The 18,416-nt window shown below is 42.8% G+C and overlaps 1 protein-coding gene across 12 annotated transcripts; it reads left to right on the top strand.

Annotated features, from left to right (window-relative positions):
• The first annotated feature begins 129 nt into the window (after positions 1 to 129).
• Positions 130 to 18,285, top strand: LOC140583993 (probable ATP-dependent RNA helicase DDX4). 12 transcript variants are annotated; one of them, XM_072707905.1, is made up of 22 exons: positions 130 to 212; positions 529 to 543; positions 2,034 to 2,076; positions 2,184 to 2,214; positions 5,313 to 5,372; positions 5,659 to 5,721; positions 5,841 to 5,891; positions 6,323 to 6,379; positions 9,054 to 9,116; positions 9,292 to 9,345; positions 10,300 to 10,353; positions 10,443 to 10,484; positions 11,211 to 11,353; positions 11,648 to 11,800; positions 12,389 to 12,543; positions 12,729 to 12,855; positions 13,100 to 13,266; positions 13,447 to 13,592; positions 14,233 to 14,332; positions 16,758 to 17,028; positions 17,133 to 17,240; positions 17,721 to 18,285. In XM_072707905.1, exons 1-22 carry the CDS (start codon positions 145 to 147, stop codon positions 17,808 to 17,810), a joined length of 2,061 nt encoding a protein of 686 aa, XP_072564006.1. In that variant the 5' UTR covers positions 130 to 144; the 3' UTR covers positions 17,811 to 18,285. The 12 variants fall into 12 exon arrangements, with proteins under 12 accessions (XP_072564006.1, XP_072564007.1, XP_072564012.1 ...); XM_072707906.1 differs by having other exon boundaries at positions 6,329 to 6,379; XM_072707911.1 differs by lacking the exon at positions 9,054 to 9,116.
• The last annotated feature ends 131 nt before the right edge of the window (positions 18,286 to 18,416 follow it).

The following is an 18,416-nucleotide window of genomic DNA, read 5'->3' on the forward strand; positions in this document are numbered from 1 at the left end:
ATTATGACAGCCCGCAGGAACAGTATTTATAAATATAGAAAAACTGACTGGATATGCATGGCTGTCGAGTGAATTGCATGCTACATGCTAGTGAATTGCAGTCAGATTCAAACTTAGGCCAGCTGCGTTTTTGTACTTGATGCCATGGAGACGCTTTTTGCGGCTCGCGCTCCCTCGCTCACCCTCACGCGCAGTTCAAAGCACTGTCACGGGTAAGACGCGACACTCTTCTTTGTGCATAAAACTTTAATAAAATCCTCTAAGTATCATATTAACGTGTATAAAGTGATAAAATACGATGGGTTGAAACACATTTAGGCGTAATCCTACATTATTTTTTAGTGTCATTGGTATTAAACCGATTAAATCAACATTTAAAATTCCTGTCAGAACGAGCTAACGGTATCGCTATGAATTTTCTAGGAAGAGTGGAGGAGATATCTATCGCCTGTGCTGACAGTTTTAATTAGCAGTAATGAAGTAATCAATGGATTGGGATCAAACATTCCATAAATGCTTTTGTTACAGGGCACAGGTTCTGAAGTAAGGAAGCAATATCCGGCCATCGATACTGATGACTCAGAATGAAATGTTCACAAGAAGACCTTTAAAATGTGTTGTCTTAATATTTATGTTGTATTTTTCTTAATGCCATTTGTTAAATTAGAAACTTAAAGAAAATTTCTAATGTTCTTACAATAAAAATATATATTTCAACGAATTTTTAAAAAAATTTTCAAAGAAGGTCAAAGCTGAAGGATATCCTGTGGCTGTCCTCTGGACATCCTAATGGAACATTAATAAACAGAGAAATACTTAAGACAAAATTATATCTATTTAAATGCTATTCCAGCAAGCTGTCATAATGAATTGTTTTTGAAGGATTTCATTACTTTTCATGAAAGAATGAATGAAAGTTACATTATATAGAACTATAGACACCCAAAGTGCTTTATAGATGCAATAGGGAGCCACTTCAGCCACCTCCACTGTGTAGCACCCACCTGGATGATGTGACATCAGCCGTTCTGCCCCATTACGCTCACCACACAGTAGCTAAGGTGGTGAAGGAGCAGGAGAGAATTTACCAGTTAGATAAAGGGGATGATTAGGAGGCCAGATTTGATAAGCCACCTTAGGTAACATTTGATAAGGCAACAGTGGGCAATTTTAGCCAGAACATCAGGGTACCAACCCTACTGTTTGGAAAGATGCCCAGGGATCTTTTATAACCTGGGACAGTCAGGACCTCGGTTTTATGTCTATCTGAAGGACGGCAACACTTTACAGTACAGTGTCCCCATCACTGCACTGAGACATTGGGATCCACACAGACCACAGTATGGGGTAACCTGTTGGCCACAGCAGCACGTCAGTAACATGGTCATCCTAAGAATGTACCCAATAAAGGAAATTGAGCTGGCCCTCCAAAGGACATCCTCAGGCTGTCCCTTGTTTATGTCCCTAGTATTACTGGTAAAATGTCAAATATTAATTATTTAGAAAAAGGGATTTGAGTGCAGTTTCTGTCTGAGTTGCTTTTTGTTGCCCTACCGCTCAAATACCTCCTTTTCGCCCTGGTTTGTTACCGAGGTGTGGATGGACCAGGCCAGGCGCCGGCTTGGCTAACTTGTGTCCCGTGGGTCGTTGGCTGATTTACCGGACTCATTTGAGTTCAGGCCATGGGTGGAAGCTTAATTTTGCAAGATAGCTGCCAGTTATAAAACAGACCTTGAGGAGGTTAGCGGAACCACAGCGTTTCTGCGCTTTGTGCTGGTTAGATATTTTGGTGTGCAAAGGTTTTATCTAAACCAGCGCCTCGGGCATCGTGTAAATCGAGTACTTTCACATTTATTAACAGTTAGTATAACATTTTTTAATTTAGAGTGATGGATGTGGGTTTAACCGCTCCGTGTGTGAATTTTTGTCCGCTAAGCAAAATTTACTGTAAATAGGTTTGTTTGAGGTTGTAAAAAACCTCTAGATATCTTAGATTACATATTTCTCTTAACACTCATCTTTGTTTCCCACAGCACAGTTGGTGAAACCATGGAGGATTGGGAAGAAGACAACCAGGTGTGCAAAGGCATCTGAGCTCGTTGATATATATTGTAAAAAACAATACATTCACAACTGTATTGAAAATGCATAGTTCTTATGCTTTGATCCTGTTTTCCTTGCAGGACACTTCTGGAGGCAACATTGTAAATAATGGTAGGTGCAGAGTTAAGTCGTTCCCATTCCTTGACTCTTCAGGTCAGGTCTGAATGAAGCTAGTGCTGCTATCAGGCGCTTCACTGCCCACCTATTTCACCAGTCAGGTTGTCATGGGTGCTTGTTTGGAAACTTTAACCCTCTGGAGTCTGAGGCCTCTCAGCCACTTTCGGGGTAGTCTGACATCAGGCTGAGGCACAGCTGCGACATAGTGAGTTGGTGGGAACAGTGGCAGTCGGACGGGCAGGCCTAGGGAGCAATCCAAGACCTCTCTATAGTAAGTCCCAGGGAAAGGAAAGGCGACAGCTGATTCAGGAGGAGATCCGAGCAGGGGTGGAGGAAGCCCACTGCAGTAGGACAGTAGGGATGTTACAGCAGGGTGCATGGACTCGATGGGAAGAGGCAGCTGACCGAAAGATTTCGTGGACAGAGCTATGGAGATCTGAGCCACACCGGATCAAGTTCCTCATACAGTCAGTGTATGATGTACTCCCAAGCCCGTCCAACCTCTTCCGCTGGGGCTTAGCCGAGACTCCGTTATGCCCTCTCTGCCAGAAAGCCGGATCACTGGAGCACATTCTGAGCTGCTGCCCCCGGGCACTTGGAGACGGGCGTTACCGCTGGCGCCATGATCAAGTGCTGCGGGTCATCGCTGAGGTCATCAGTACAGGGATCTCCAGCAGTAAGTACCAACAACCAACATGGCAGCCCATTGCTTTTGTTAGTGCTGGGGAGAAGCCACAACAGCACCGGAGCCAGGCAGGGGGGCTGCTGGCAACAGCTCAGGACTGGCAGCTGAAGGTCGACCTAGGGAGACAGCTCAAGTTCCCAGAGAACATCGTAGTGACCACACTCAGGCCAGACATAGTCCTGGTCTCTGAAACAACGAGTCAAGTGGTCCTACTGGAGCTGACTGTTCCCTGGGAAGACCGGATGGAGGAGGCCTTTGAGAGGAAAAGGGCCAAGTATGAGGAGCTGGCAGGCGAATGTCGGAGCGCAGGATGGAGAATCCGAGTCAACCCCATTGAGGTCGGGTGTAGAGGCTTCGTCGGCCAGTCTCTCATCAGGGCACTCAAGTTGTTGGGAGTGAAAGGGTTGCAGAACAAGAAAGCCATTAGAAACATCTCTGACGCAGCAGAAAAGGCGTCAAGATGGCTGTGGATCAAGCGGGGGGATCCGTGGGCTACACAGGCCACTTAGACACAAGCCGGGGCCTGATCAACCCCGGCTGGGTCACCTGGGCGGGGGTGTCTGTTGTGAGACCCGAAACACCCAATGAACCCAGGATACAACACTGACGATGTGTCTAAGTTGCACCTAGAGTGTAAGTGAGAACATGCCTTGACATTTTAAAATATTTCACCTATCTAAAAAACATTTATCCCAAAGTGTTACATTTGCTTTTATTCAGCACAAACTCGGCACAAATAATCTGACACCACTTAGAATATTTATTCTGTTTTTTGTTAAAATCAACTTTAAACATATGCTTTCCAAAAACCTGTTTTCAGAAATTGTAAAAAATCACATTATAGACATTTCTAGCCAAGACTTTTGAGCTCTGAAGCTTATAGACCCAGGGGTTGGCTACACATAGGTGAAAGTGACATTCTGAAATTTTATGTAGTTTGATTACTAAAGTGTTAGAACTTTAGAGTGACACTCTTTTTCCTCAAAGTCAGTGGCCTGCACAATGAATATTGATGAGATAGGTGTCCTCACACCTGTAGTAGTTTGCATACTGTCAATGGCCCATCAGTCTGGAATGTCACTGCACCCCACACCCATAACCTTGGAAAGGTAGTTTGAAACGCAAGAAAAGTAGCAACAATAAGATCCTTTTCCCAGTTTATTGATAGATGGAATGAAAAATGAAAAATTGTGACCATATAAATAAGATGCAGTGCCTATGCAGAGTTAACAGAAATAAAATAATTCACTATTATTAACGCTTTGGGGACGAGGGCATTGTCAACCGCATATCTTTCTTGTGTATTTCAGTTTATATCTCGCTGAAATCATTATGTAGAATCATGAAAAAAACACTGACTAAATCCCTAATCTGTCTTCTTTTCAAAAGTCTCATTGTCAGAAGTATTAAAGTTTTTAAAATTAGGTTAAATCGGCAAAAAATAAACCATGTCACCTTTCTTTGTTTTACCTGCATCGGGGGTGTATAGTACTGCTCTTAGCTGAAGATCGCTATTCACTTTCTCAATAGGCTGGATTTGAACTGGTGACCGTATAATTACAGGCATACAAGCTTAGCCCACTGAGCCATGAACACAGGTGTGAGATTCGCTGCTGAAAGTGGCAACACTGGCACAAAGCTTCAGCGGCAGCGACGTATCCGTGTGCTATATTGTAGCCGATCAGTGTAAACACTACCCAGACATGTGCTCTTGTTTATTTCAATCACAATGGGCGTATTCACGTATTTGTTTACCCAATACTAACTGTCGATTTATCATGTTATCATGCGAATAGCGCGATTTGCAAGTGAGTGGCCGATCAGAGCTGCTTCGAGACGCAGACGCTTAAGTCAGTCACTCTTGTTCTTTCTATTTGTATCACGAAGCTGTACAAATATATTTAGTTTCTGCCTATATATATTTGAAAAGTAGACCATCCAAGGTTTCTGAGGGTGTTTTTTAAATGTGTATATGACAAAAACTCGCAGTGTTATTTAAACGGTTTGGCGAAATTTCTGTCCGATCCCGCCGGCGGGATCGCTGACTCCAGAGGGTTAAGGGGCCTTGCAGCATTTGGTGTGAAATGAAGGGTTGGGCACCATGGACCTGCTTGGTGCTTAAAGGAAATACACACAGCTGACGTTGTGTGATCTGTAGGGCTCCTGCTCTATGTGAGTGTGAAGACTTTTCAATGAAGATCTGCACTTTAATTGAATGGTACCACCTTGGGTGCTCATCTTATTTGGGATCCAAGCGTATGTCCCTTATGACTCTTTATTTGAGACCTTGTCCTATTAAGGTTACTGGGTTGGAAGTGCCAAGAGTTCAGTACTTAATGCGATGCAGGTGAGCTGAGTTTGCCTAAAAGCTGATCCTTATGCTTTTCCCTTTCGTATTCCCTTGCAGCTCCCATAAGCTCATGGAACAGTGGTGATTACCAGAGTAAAAGTCATGGGAGCCTTAACGGTGGGTCATTGTGCTTTTTGTGTATCCATGTCTGCAGTATCGGTGGAATACTTTGTTTTCAAAGAGATGATGTACAGCTATTGGTGGATGAATGCAAACTCTACAACCCGTGTGGATAACATGGATTTTGACTTTTGAAAAGAATCATGTACAAACTTGCGTTCCAAAGGCAAAGTGCTTACTTGGGCATTGCTGTTTTTCTATAATGTGTAGTTATTTAATGTAGGACCTTCCACTCAAGGTTGTTGTTTGTTCTTTTTCTTACATGTTGCTGTTGTGTGTTCAGGCAGTGAAAGCAGTTCTTGGAACAGTTCTGGAGGCAGCTTTGGCGGGAGTGGAAGGGGCAGTGGTGAGGGTCTTTTAGGATGAACGGGGGATTATATTTTATTTACAGCATGTTGCCCCTGGATTTCAGAAGTACAGAATCACTTGCTGAAAGCCTCCCCCCCCCCTTTTGTTTTTTTACAGGTAGGGGCTCGAGGGGAGGAGGTGGAGGGTACAGGGGCTCCAGTGCCTCAGGTTCTCTCTCTTAATTTTTTTAAATATAACTGCTAAGAAACATTAGTGAAAGTTAACATTTGAGAGTTTTGGGGAAGATTTTCAGTTGATTAAAGGGATTTGTTTCTGATGTACCCATAGCCAAATAATAATAATAAAAAAAAAATCTTCGTTATGTAAGCAATTGAAGTGTTAAACTTATGTATACATGATGTTTTCCCATTGTGGAAATAAGCTTTATTTCTTGATTGGACTAATACATTTTGGGATTTTTACTGGCTCTTTCTGTTCTCTCTCTATACTGATTATTGATTTAAAACTGCCAGTGTACAAAGCCTAGAGTTTATGATCATATGTTCATCTTGCTTTCCTGTCTATCTCTGAGCTAACCTATGAATGTAATGGGTAACCTAAATTTCTGGAATATTTGGATAATGCTAAATCTTTTGGAGGAAAAGGACCTCAAGTGTACAATGAGGACAGTTGTGATGGAGATGGTGAAAATAATGGTAAGTGCAGTAATAGTTTTATTCGCTTATTGCAGCAGATTCACGCATGTTGTATTATACACTCTGCATCCAGTGTTTTTTAAATGATTAAATTTACAGTCATGTGCTAACATTAAGGGTTACTTTTTAAGTAGCTATAATAGTTCGTAGATGTATTTTTATGGAAAGATTTGTGGGATTTCTACTTTTGCAAACTGAAAGTCTGTTAGTTGACTAGTGGCATATGCAATGATTTCAAACCAGGTGCCAAAACATAAAGGTAGGAATTTACACCAGCAGAAAGCACTTAAACACACACCCCAATTTCCCAGACATCCAGTTTACTGTGACCTGGCTTTGCCGTCTTAAAGGGAGTTGAAGTGCTGGAACCTAATAATGGTGCTATTCCTGTAATTGGGTTCCTGTTAAAAAGATGGTGATGTAGATATGGAATAATGGTATGGACCGGATAGGCAAGAAGGGAGGTGGTGTTGCAGTATACGTAAAAGAAAACTTGCAGGCAAGGGATCTCACTGATAAAAATAAAAATTCAGAAGCTGTATGGATAAAACTTGATGCTAAAGATTCAAATGGCCTAATTGTCGGGGTTTGTTATAGGGCACCTAATGTAGCTGTAGAGGAAAGCAGAATATTATATGATGATATCAGGATTATGAGTAATAAAAATGATGTGGTGGTTATGGGTGATTTTAATTTACCTGGGATACAGTGGGACACAGTCTCTGGCTCTTCTGTACAGTAAATGAACTTGAGATGGTGGAATTAGTACAGAATTGTTTTTTTACTCAGTTTGTTAATACTCCTACCAGGGGAGAAGCCCTTCTTGATCTAGTTTTCTGTAATAACCAGGATAGGATTGGAAAATTAGAGGTTTTAGACCCATTGTACGGTAGTGATCATAACATGGTTAAATTCGAGGTTAATTTTAGTGTCCGAAGAGCAAAGTCTTAAATTAAAAGTATACAATGTTAGGAAGGCTAACTTTAATGGTATGAGACGGAAATTAGAAACCGTAAACTGGACAGAGTTAAATAGCAAAACAGTTGAAGAGGCATGGGAATTTTTTAAAAGCACATTGTTGCAAGTGCAAGAGGACTTCATACCTGTTTCCAGCAAAACTAAATCTAGGAAACGACAACCAAGGTGGTTTACTAAGGAAATTAAGAATAAAGTCAGGAGGAAAAGGGCTCTGTTCCACAATTGGAAAATAACTAATGATTTCAAAATCAAGCAGGAGTATCTAAGTCTACAGGCAGAGTTAAAAAATGACATTAGGCTATCAAAGAGGGATGTAGAAAGAAAAATTGCATTGGAGGCTAAGCATGACAGTAAAGGTTTCTTCCAATATTTTAACTCCAAGAGAGCACTAAAAGCTGAAATTACTAATTTGCAGGATAGTAAGGGACTTATAATTGATAACGAAATTGATATGGTAAATGAGTTTAATGATTATTTTTCAAGGGTGTTCACAATAGAGAACACAAGTAACTTACCACCAATTAATACGAATACAGCATCGTCTATGACCAATATATGTATAACTGAGGTTTATGTGATACTAAGCCTAGCTAAACTCAAAATAAATAAATCGCAGGGGCCTGATGGCATCTTACCTATAGTCTTAAAAGAGATGAGGGATATTATTAGCCAACCTTTAACTTTAATATTCCAGAAATCGTTATCTGCGGGTGTGGTACCGTCAGATTGGAAGCATGCTAATATAACACCCATATTCAAAAAAGGGGATAGAAGTAATCCAGCAAACTATAGGCCAATCAGTTTAACTAGCATTACTGGAAAAATAATGGAAGCTATAATTCAAGTGAAAATGGTAGATTACCTAGATGCAAATAACATTATAAAGGATAGCCAACATGGATTTAGGAGAGGTAGATCCTGCTTAACGAATCTACTTGAGTTCTTTGAGGAAGCTACAAGTGAAATTGATCACAAAAAGGCCTATGATGTGATTTACTTAGATTTCCAGAAGGCCTTTGATGTTGTCCCCCACAAACGGCTCTTGCTAAAGCTTAAAGCTACAGGGATTTTAGGAACTGTGGCAGCTTGGATCAAAAACTGGCTAACTGATAGGAAGCATCTGTTCAGCCTTGAGCAAAGGAGACTAAGGGGGGATATGATTCAGGTCTATAAGATTCTAACGGGTCTGGATGCTGTTCAGCCAAATGACTATTTCAATATTAGTCTAAATACTAGAACTCGTGGCCATAAGTGGAAATTAATGGGAGAACATTTTAAAACAAATTTGAGGAAGCACTTCTTTACACAGCGTGTAGTTAGAGTATGGAATAGTCTTCCTGCTAGTGTAGTGGAAGCTAAAACCATGGGTTCCTTTAAATCAGAGCTAGATAAGATTTTAACAACTCTGAGCTATTAGCTAAGTTCTCCCCAAACGAGCTTGATGGGCCGAATGGCCTCCTCTCGTTTGTAAATTTCTTATGTTCTTATGTTCTTATAATGAGTCAGCCAGCGTAACCTGTCTGGTGCAGGTCACGTGGTTTCCTGTAAGCAGCCTCTCAAATGTTTATTGGTGCGTGGCAGGAATGCTACTAGGATCCAGGGCCAGATGTTTGTTGTGGCGAAATGACAAGCGTGCCTCTTTCATGTTATTTTGCTCCTTTTGGCTTCTGATGTGAACCTCAGTGTCGCTCCTCAGGTAATGAGGACAGCTCCTGGGGTGGTGCTCCAGGTGGATATGGGGGAAGAGCCAGAGGTCGAGGCAAGTTCTCCAGCCCCAGTTTCACTTTCGTCTTCCTCCTTTCGTAGGCAGTGATGGTTTTTAATGGCATCAATTAAGTCCTAATGCATAGCTTTCAGCTTGTAAAGTGAGCCTGCAGTGTAGTAAATTGATGGAAGCCTTAGTCATCTGTGCGTTTTGTTGTTGTGCTCTGCAGGAGGTGGGGGGTCACGTGGTGGCAGCAGAGGAGGGTTCAGCAGTGCCCCCTCAGGTAATTTTGAGGTTGCACGTGAAGTCCATGTGATATACAGCAGGGCTCTTCAAATCTGGCACTTGGTTCCAAATCCAGGCCTTGTTTTCAGCTCTCCCAGGCAGTTAAATAATTACCGATATCTGACTGGCCAGAGGCTTCCCACCTGAAGCCTCAAATAGGATGTCATGCAATGCAGAAATGGGCACTTAAGCTTACTTGTCTATACGGCTGCATGCCTGACTTTGAGCTGTACGTGCTCAAAACCTTGTCATTTGGTAGAACTGTGAAATGCATTGGTTTGTAATAACGAAATCACACATTTCTCTGTCACTTGTGAAAATATTCCGACTTGCCTACAAATTCAGCTTAAAGATGCATAGAGAACGAATCTCGTTCATAACCAGGGTACTGCTGTGTGTCCTTCAGTTTTAATCAAATTTAGACTATTTTTTAACGTTTGCTGTCATATTATTTGTGATTGTCTAAATATAAAATTGTAAAATTAAACCCTAGGGTTATTGTATAATTTTGTACAGGAAGTACAGTTTCAAAAGCTATGAATATATGCATCAACCATTGACCAGCACTGTTCTTCGTTTCAAATGTTTACGCAGTTTTAAGTCGGGCCCTGTAATTGGAACGTCGCCAGTTTCAGTCACATCTCTGTTTGGCCCTTAACTGCCCGAGAAATGCCCCAGGTACTGGATAAATGGCCAACACTGTGAGGAAAACAGAGAAGCTTGTGATTCAAACAAAGGTGGCAAGATGGGATACGTGAAAATGAAAGCATTGTAATGTACCTATACTTAAGCGAACTGCAAAATTGGTTTCATTTCAAAATTTGCACAATCCAAATTCCTGGGAACTCTGCTCACGGTTGTGAGGGCCGTGCTTCACCATATGTCACGCGCTGAGCTTGTGCAGGCTGCTTTACTTGGAAGGGATGCTGACAGGAAATGTTGCTCATCACAGGGGGCTCCTTTGAGGGTGGAGGAAGAGGCAGTAGAGGGAGATCTGGAGGGGGAGGTCAGTCTCTTTCTCTCTTTCGCACTCACCCTCTGTTCTCTCTCCCCACCTTCCTTTACCACAACTTTTTTTTTTTCCTTCCCAACCAGGATATCGAGGAAGAGATGAGGAAGTGTTTTCTGATGCAAAAGGTTCTGTTTGGTTTGTCATTGGTCTTTTTAAAAAAAATATTTTTAATATTTGCTTTTTTACCTAACATCCCCTCACCCTCCCCATGTAGATTCCTCAGAAAGTGTGTTTTCTGGAAGTGGATTGGGATATAGGCGGTGATAAGGTTACTCAGTGGGTAGCACTGTTTGCTTATCCCTCTGGTGTTAGGAGCCTGCTCCCCCACTGTCTGGGCTGTGAAGCTTTCTCCCCATGTTGGGTGGAGCCATGGTGCAAATATTTGCGTTTAAGCTAACTTTGTTTAAGCTAACTTTGTGTGTGCATGCAAGTGTGTGTGCCAAGGACTGGCATCTGAATGGGCCTGTAAACTCCCTGCCCTCCCTGTGCTGCCTGGCATAGGTTCCAGGCCTGCTGCATTCTTCCCATGATCCTGCTGGTCATAAGTGGTTTGGAATTATGGATGGATTTCGTATGCCGGTGTATTTTGGTGATCGGTGGTCATTGTTGACATAGAAGGAGGCAGTTAATTCAGTGCCCGGGGAGCAGTGCTTGGGGGCAGTACCTTGCTCAGGGTACCGCAGTGTTACCTTGCTGGTTCGGGGATTCGAATCGGCAATCTTTCAATTACAAGTGCACTTCCCTAACCATTAGGCCACTAACTGTGGTTTGATTGCTGGAACTCTGTTTCTTGGGATAAATTATATGCTGTTTCTCCTAATCCAGTTTTGTCGACTCACCTTGTCTACCAGGTCCAAAGGTTATTTATGTACCTCCTCTCCCTCCTGAAGAGGAGAGCTCTATTTTTGCCCACTATGAAACGGGTATCAACTTTGACACATATAATGACATGCTGGTGGAGATCAGCGGGCACAACCCACCACCGGCCATTGTGGTAAGTGCTCTTGTGGAGGTTGGGCAGCATTTTAAAATGTTATTACCTTACCTTTAAATGCGGCTTTTTTCCAATAGTATATTGCCATTTGTCTTCCAATTACTCACCCTGGTCCAGACCACAGGCATTTGGCCACTGATATGACTTGAATTGCATAATTTACAGTTTGACCACTGAATTACTTTGGAATGACTTTTTTCTGTTTATTACGTTCATTTCTGTACCAGTAAATTTTGTGGCTTGTTTTGAGTGCAGTTGCTCCGCTTGAAACTTGTGCTTGAATCACTGTGATAGTCATTTGAAGAGGCCGCGCTCTGCGAGTCATCGAGCAGGAACGTCATGAAATCGGGCTACGTGAAGCCCACGCCGGTCCAGAAGTACAGCATCCCTATCGCCAAGGCGGGACGTGACTTAATGGCATGTGCGCAAACCGGTTCTGGGAAGACGGTGAGTTAGAGGAAGTTAGAGGAAGGATTCAGTGTGTCCAGGCTTGGGTTGGTCACTGCCCCCACTTGGGACCATTATGGCTTCCATTGTTCCATTGTTTTCCAGTGACTTGGCGTTCTGGATGAACATTGACGGGCTGCCTCCCTAAAGTGGGAGGGAATGCTCCCTACCCTGATGATGATAAATATATATTCAGAAATGTTTCAGATGCTCTTAATCATTGGTTGTGAAAGTGATATACAGTAACTTGGGAAGTGCAAGCTTAAGGTATCTTGCTCACACCCAGCCCACATGAGAGCTGTTTTTGACAGAAGCTTAAAGAGCTTTGCTTGGGTGCATAGATCCTTTATTAATCCTGAAAGGAGATTGCAGGTTTGCAGTCGTTGAACAGTCATTTAGATTAGATATATATACACACTTAAATTGTAACAAATAATGAGCAACATTAAATGGTAACATTGTAAGGAATATCAAGCGGAGTATTGCATGGATTTCTGTCGTAACGGCTTGGACAGGGAAGAGTGGACCCCCAGGTCCCGATCTGGTCCCGATGCATCTGGAACCTTCTAAACGCCTTCTCCACACTAGGCTGCCTTCCTGCTGCCCATACTCCAGCAGCTGATGACAGACGGGGTGGCAGCCAACCGCTTCAGCAAGATCCAGGAGCCTGAGGTCATCATCGGGGCCCCAACCAGCGAGCTCATCAACCAAATCAATTTGGAGGCTAGAAAGTTTGCCTATGGGTATTTCTTCAACTGCCCCCTCCACAGCTACATGTATCATCTTTTCATTTTAAAGTCCTAGATATAGTTGAGCCTGATTTCAGTCTGTTAAGCATTTTTTTGGTGCCGACTGTCCTGAGAGGACGTCTGAAGCAAGCCTGTTTCTTAAGCAGAAGTTGCTGTGTTTTGCGCTGATTTCATCACAGGACATACGTGTGGCCTGTCGTCTATGGGGGCATCAGCACAGGCTACACCATATGCAAGGTGTTCCGTGGCTGCAATGTGCTGTGTGGCACTCCTGGCTGCTTGCTGGACATTATTGGCAAAGGAAAGGTACTAAACTGATAGATGAACCAAATAATTGGATAGCAGCTTGGTAGATCCAATCCCTCTTTTTGTTCCTGAATAATACAGCATAGGTTTTTGATGCAGTTTTATGCAGTTGTCAGCTCCGGAAGGATCCATATAAACAGAGATCCAATTTTAAAGACAAGCTTGTTGGAAATATGATCGGCTTTATGCATTTTGCCTTTGTGAGTAATAGTGATTTGAGCTTCTGGGGATGTGACCTTCTCAGGTGGGACTGAGCAAGATTCGCTACTTGGTGCTGGATGAGGCCGATCGCATGCTGGACATGGGATTCGAGCCAGACATGCGCCGGCTGGTGTCCTCCCCTGGCATGCCCCCCAAAGAGCAGTGGCAGACCCTCATGTTCAGCGCCACCTTTCCTGATGACATCCAGAAGTACAATTGTGGCCGTTGGGGGGGAGGGGGAAGGGAATTAACATACAACTTAACATGATATCCCAGACTTGCGTGTACAATATCGTGTTCAGCAGTGCTTGAGTTCCTGCATCGGGGGTGGGGGGGGGTTACTCCTGGCAGGGGAAGGGAATGCCCTCGAGACTGTTTCTTCTCCTGTAGGCTTGCTGCCGACTTCTTTAAGGTTGACTACCTCTTCCTGGCTGTTGGGCAAGTCGGTGGTGCCTGCAGTGATGTGGAGCAGAACCTAATTCAGGTCTCCCAATTCTCAAAGAGGGGTCAGCTTCTGGAGCTGCTGAACACAACCGGTACTCATTCCTCTCCATAGGCTTCTGTCCTTACGTGTGTCTGAAAAATAACGCCCCGCGGATTAAAAAGACCAAGCTCTCAGAAATTCTTTTGCTCCTCTGATAAAACAGCAGCTGGTAGTGTTGGGCAGTAGTGAGTGAAATGTTCAGTTCGAAGTTGGAAGCATTTCAGGTTTCGCAAACACTTCTATTGAAACATTATGGTCAAAGTGAAGTGCAAGTATTATGTTTCCTTCCCTGTTGGCAAATGTACTACTATTCAGTATAGAAATGTATTTTTTCCATACATCAGTCTAAAAATGAAAAGAAAATTACACCTATATCAGTGTTCCATGGATCAGATAAAGCAGCCATGACAAGCTTTTCACTCCACTGTGTTCATTAGAAGACTTTGGCAGTCCTAATTTTAACACCCAAAATAAGGATATAAGATGAAAATTCTGTCAGTACTTTGAAAATGTCTCGCAGCCGTGGACTGAAGTCATAACTTCAAGCAGCCATATCTCTGGTGCTAAAATGGTAAAATCCATTATTTGCTTTGTTAGGTCTAGTTGTGAAGAGAGAGGGTGTATTCCTTACTGCTGTGGGGTTGCCTTGGGTTTCTGTTGTGGCAGAAATGTGTTTTTTTTTTTTAAATTAGGCACAGAGCGCACAATGGTGTTTGTAGAGACGAAGAGAAAAGCGGATTTTATCGCAGTATTTCTGTGTCAGGAGAACATATCAACTACAAGCATTCATGGGTAAGTGTATCGTGCCAGGCTTCTGGCTGGCACTGGCATGGTCCCCTGTCCTACGGGCATTAACACAGCGCCCCACACGAAAGTTTTATGAGCACCGTGCTGTACAGGACTCCTCTAGATGTATCAGACAGTGAATGTTTAAAATTGGCGTTTTAAATCCAGTAGAAACTGCAGAAAGATCTGTGAGCAGTGGGCTCTCCCCTGGGAAATCATGGGGAGGGTGTCAGGGGGGGTTCTGAGAACAAAACTGGATGCCTGCCATTAGGGCTGGGCAGTTTAACCTAAAATTTATATCACTTTATAATTTGCAGCACTGTTGGTAACGGTGTATATATTGCTGTATATTTGTTTTTCTTAATTTGAACAATGTGCTTCTGAAGGGGCAATGCACTGGTGTGTGAACTGCATAGCAGTTACTGTACTCTTAACTGTATTACCCGGACATATTTCATAGTACACTGGTATTTTAAGAACATTTATTGTGCAAACGCAAACTGCAATAATAGAAATGATACAAAACCTGTTCTCAAGTAAGTTCCATCTCTGAAAAACGATGAAATCGATAAATTCAAGCTGCAAACTGCAAATAATTGACCAAGTACAGCAGGATGTTTTGTTCTGAGGTTATAGAACAAGTGGCAACCACTGTTGCCCGACATAATTTGCAGATTATCTTTTTCTGCTTGTCTGTTTTTAAATCACAAATTCCATATGATGGAAGTTCCATTTTTTGTAAATTTATTTTAAACCAAGTCCTCTTAAATGTGCCCAGCACTGTCAGCCAATACTTCATTTAAGCAGCATGGACTCTGACATTTTCTGGATTATGCTGGTGCAGGCTGGTGGTGACAAAGCCTGAGCCTGCATGACTGTTCAGCATGGTGTGTGTGTGTGTGTGTGTGTGTGTGTGTGTGTGAGAGAGAGAGATACTGTATGTATAGAAATAGTTTATACCATCCACCTCTACCTGCCACGAATAAAGGTGAATGAGCTACAGAATTCAGCTGCAGACTCTCAGTTTAAACTGACAACTCTGGAACGCCCTTGCTACTGTATGCAAGCAAGGTTGACAGGTTTTAACATGTCCCTGACATTAGTAACGCTTCATTGGAGAAAGTGATCTGATATGGTCCGAGTCATTCTGCTGTCATCCGTCAGACTGGCATGTGTGCGGTTCTGGCAGTAGGCAGATTTGTCAAACACCAGGGTTTTCTCATGGTTCCAACTGGGCGTATTTCTTGAATTTTGCTTCCCAATCGACTAGTCAACTAATAACTTTACCAGTTGAAGCTTTTGGTCATACTGGACTAGTCGCTGGCAATTTGGTTTCAGAATGTGTACCAGATTTTCAATAGTAAGTCTGTAAGCCATCTTTGACTATTAGATTTCTTTGCCTATCTTTTGTTTGGCTTTGAAGAATTTATATTTTAAATTAGTGGCATTTTTAAAAACGTATCTGATGCCTGGGTGTGTCTGTGTGCCATTTACAATGCAACAGGACATCCAGAGGAAGCAGCCATGTTTGAAGATGATAAACAGACTAAGCAGTACGGAAATACTTTTACAAAAGATATCCGTTTTAGTGTTACCTGCAAATTATGCTGCCCTGAAGTACCACAAAAGCAGGGCTCAAATATAGACGAACCCGGCTCCGGTTCCTTTCATCATGTCCCAAAATTTTATTGAAAGATTCAAAGTATTAGTCTAAAACCAAAAAGTTAAATCCTCAGCTTTGAATTGAATTTTCATTAGTAGCTCTGACCAGACATTTTAGTGGATGAGATATTCCTACATGACACATTTTCTGTCTTGTGTTTTTGTGTGTTGACTTATTTTGCTGATCTTTCTTCTGCCAAAACATCACTTCCTGACTAGACTGGTGGAGGTCAGTCGTGTGTAAGAAGCAAGTGGTGAATATATTTTTATGCATTTTCGCAGGGATATTACTAATGAAAAAGCAAGAATATTACTTGTAGTGATGTCATTGATGCATTTTATTACTGAAGTACTTCTTCACCATGAGATGGGCAATACCCATAATTTTTTCGTATTGTTTTAAAGTGGTAACGCATCCCAACAAATTAACATACTGCATCATAAATGCATATAACGAATGTACAGGACCCCTTCTCTGAAGCTGACAGGGCTCCCTCCCAGATTCTGCTTTGACCATGCATGCTTACTACCATGCTTACTACCTAAAAATGAAACACCTGCTGCCAAGTACTCAGCCTCAGTAGCACTAACCAGACAGAGCAGAGGCAGAAAACTTTTTGTGTCGTGTCATAATTACGCAATCAGCAGTTTACTAAATTGCCAGAGTTGGTGACTGATTAAAAAATCAGCAGGTCACAAAACCCCCTAATGTGACGGCGGCCAAAGAGCTTAGTATGTGCTTACTCTGCTGGTCATGTCTTTGTCGCAGTGACCGGGAGCGGAGAGAGCGGGAACAAGCCCTGGGTGACTTCCGCTCCGGGAAATGTCCTGTCCTGGTGGCCACTTCCGTCGCCACACGGGGTCTGGACATTGAGCACGTCCAGCACGTGGTCAACTTTGACCTCCCGACTAACATCGACGAGTACGTGCACCGCATTGGCCGGACGGGCCGCTGTGGGAACACGGGCAGAGCGGTGTCATTCTTCGACCCCGAGTGCGACACCCCACTGGCTCGCTCCCTGGTGAAGGTCCTCTCCAGGGTAAGTGGGACCGTGTCCTATCCAGAGATGCATTCTAAATTTTGGGCCCAGGCAGTTTTACGTTCCGCTGCAACACGATTGGATGGAGCATGTTTCTGTTTAAGGCCCAGCAGGAAGTACCGTCTTGGCTGGAAGACATAGCATTCAGCGCACATGGGACAACTGGCTTTAATCCACGTGGGAAGGCCTTCGCTTCTGTCGATACACGCAAAGTATGTTACCTTTTTCTCTTTGTACTTGAATGGTGGCAGCTGATCCCTCACAGACACTTTTCTGAACATTAGACTTCAGTTTGGGAGTCATTGTAATTTGTGGGGGGAGTGTTTATGCTGGAGTTTATTTTTGGAATCGTACACTGGTTTGTTTGCTGTAAAAACAATTGTCTTTTTGGAAACATTTTTTTATTTACATCTGTTGTTTTTGGCTACCCTGTCGTTTCTGGGGTCCCTTTTTCAGAAAAGGTCCTCGCTGCCAAATAAAAATCCTTAACTATGCACACTACGTGCAAGTGTCATAATGTTACTGTATAAGAACTGGAAAAGTATGCTAAGCACTTTCCATGCTTGTTCAGATTCCGGTAAATGTTGTGAGTTTGAGACACAAGTGGGGAAGAGGCTATAATGGTCTGCTGGTGAAGTATTTTCTGCTTAATCCTACTGTAGTCCCTGCCCTGACTGGCTGTTGTCTTTTAGGGAGGTTCGTTTCAGAAGGAGGAGAAGCTGCAGCCCATCACCCAGAGCCCAGCAGCCACTGCCAATGACGACGACGAAGTATGGGATTGAGTCCCCTTCGCTTTGTGGGACTGAGCTTTTGCAGTTGTGCCCTTATTTTCATTCCTGTCTTTAAAATATGCAGGACAGCATATTTTTCAGAAATGTAACTTATGTGCACAGTTGCTGGACAATATTGACCTTGACTCAGTGCACTTGGGTATCTCTGGCCATTTGCCAAAGTTTGGTTTCAAACTGACGTTACAAGTGTTGATCAAGTAGATGTGCTTTTGTTCAAGACCCTACTACCAGCACAGTTTATTAGTAATGTTTATCATTGCTGTGATTTCAAGATATCCTAAAGTCTGCATGCTGTTTAAATTACTGCATAGACTTGAGATCATAGCTGCCTTTATATTACCTAGATTTTTTTTTTTCTTTTGTAGTTTTGGCAGAATGTTTACTTTGCTGTGGCAATTTCATGCATGTGCCTCATTTCCTAGGGTAAGAGTGTCCTGACAGCAATAAAATTAAGTTTTTGAATTTTCTTGTATTGCAGCTTGTGATTTTTCTTGTACGGTTTGCTTTAGGATTGCTTAGGGCCATGGAGAATGGGGGTAGCCGGATACTGTGCGAGTCAGTTTAAGGTGATGGTATCGTACTTATTTCTGGAAGGAG

Source organism: Paramormyrops kingsleyae, unplaced genomic scaffold, assembly GCF_048594095.1.
Source record: "Paramormyrops kingsleyae isolate MSU_618 unplaced genomic scaffold, PKINGS_0.4 ups29, whole genome shotgun sequence".
Lineage (NCBI taxonomy): Eukaryota > Metazoa > Chordata > Actinopteri > Osteoglossiformes > Mormyridae > Paramormyrops > Paramormyrops kingsleyae.

Excerpts from the sequence above, each read along its gene's own strand:
- LOC140583993 (XM_072707905.1), top strand. The coding sequence starts at position 145 with ATGGAGACGCTTTTTGCGGCTCGCGCTCCCTCGCTCACCCTCACGCGC. Across the intron at positions 5,373-5,658 it reads AAGTCATGGGAGCCTTAACG|GCAGTGAAAGCAGTTCTTGG; the intron begins GTGGGTCATTGT and ends TTGTGTGTTCAG. Across the intron at positions 17,241-17,720 it reads CTTCTGTCGATACACGCAAA|GGAGGTTCGTTTCAGAAGGA; the intron begins GTATGTTACCTT and ends GTTGTCTTTTAG.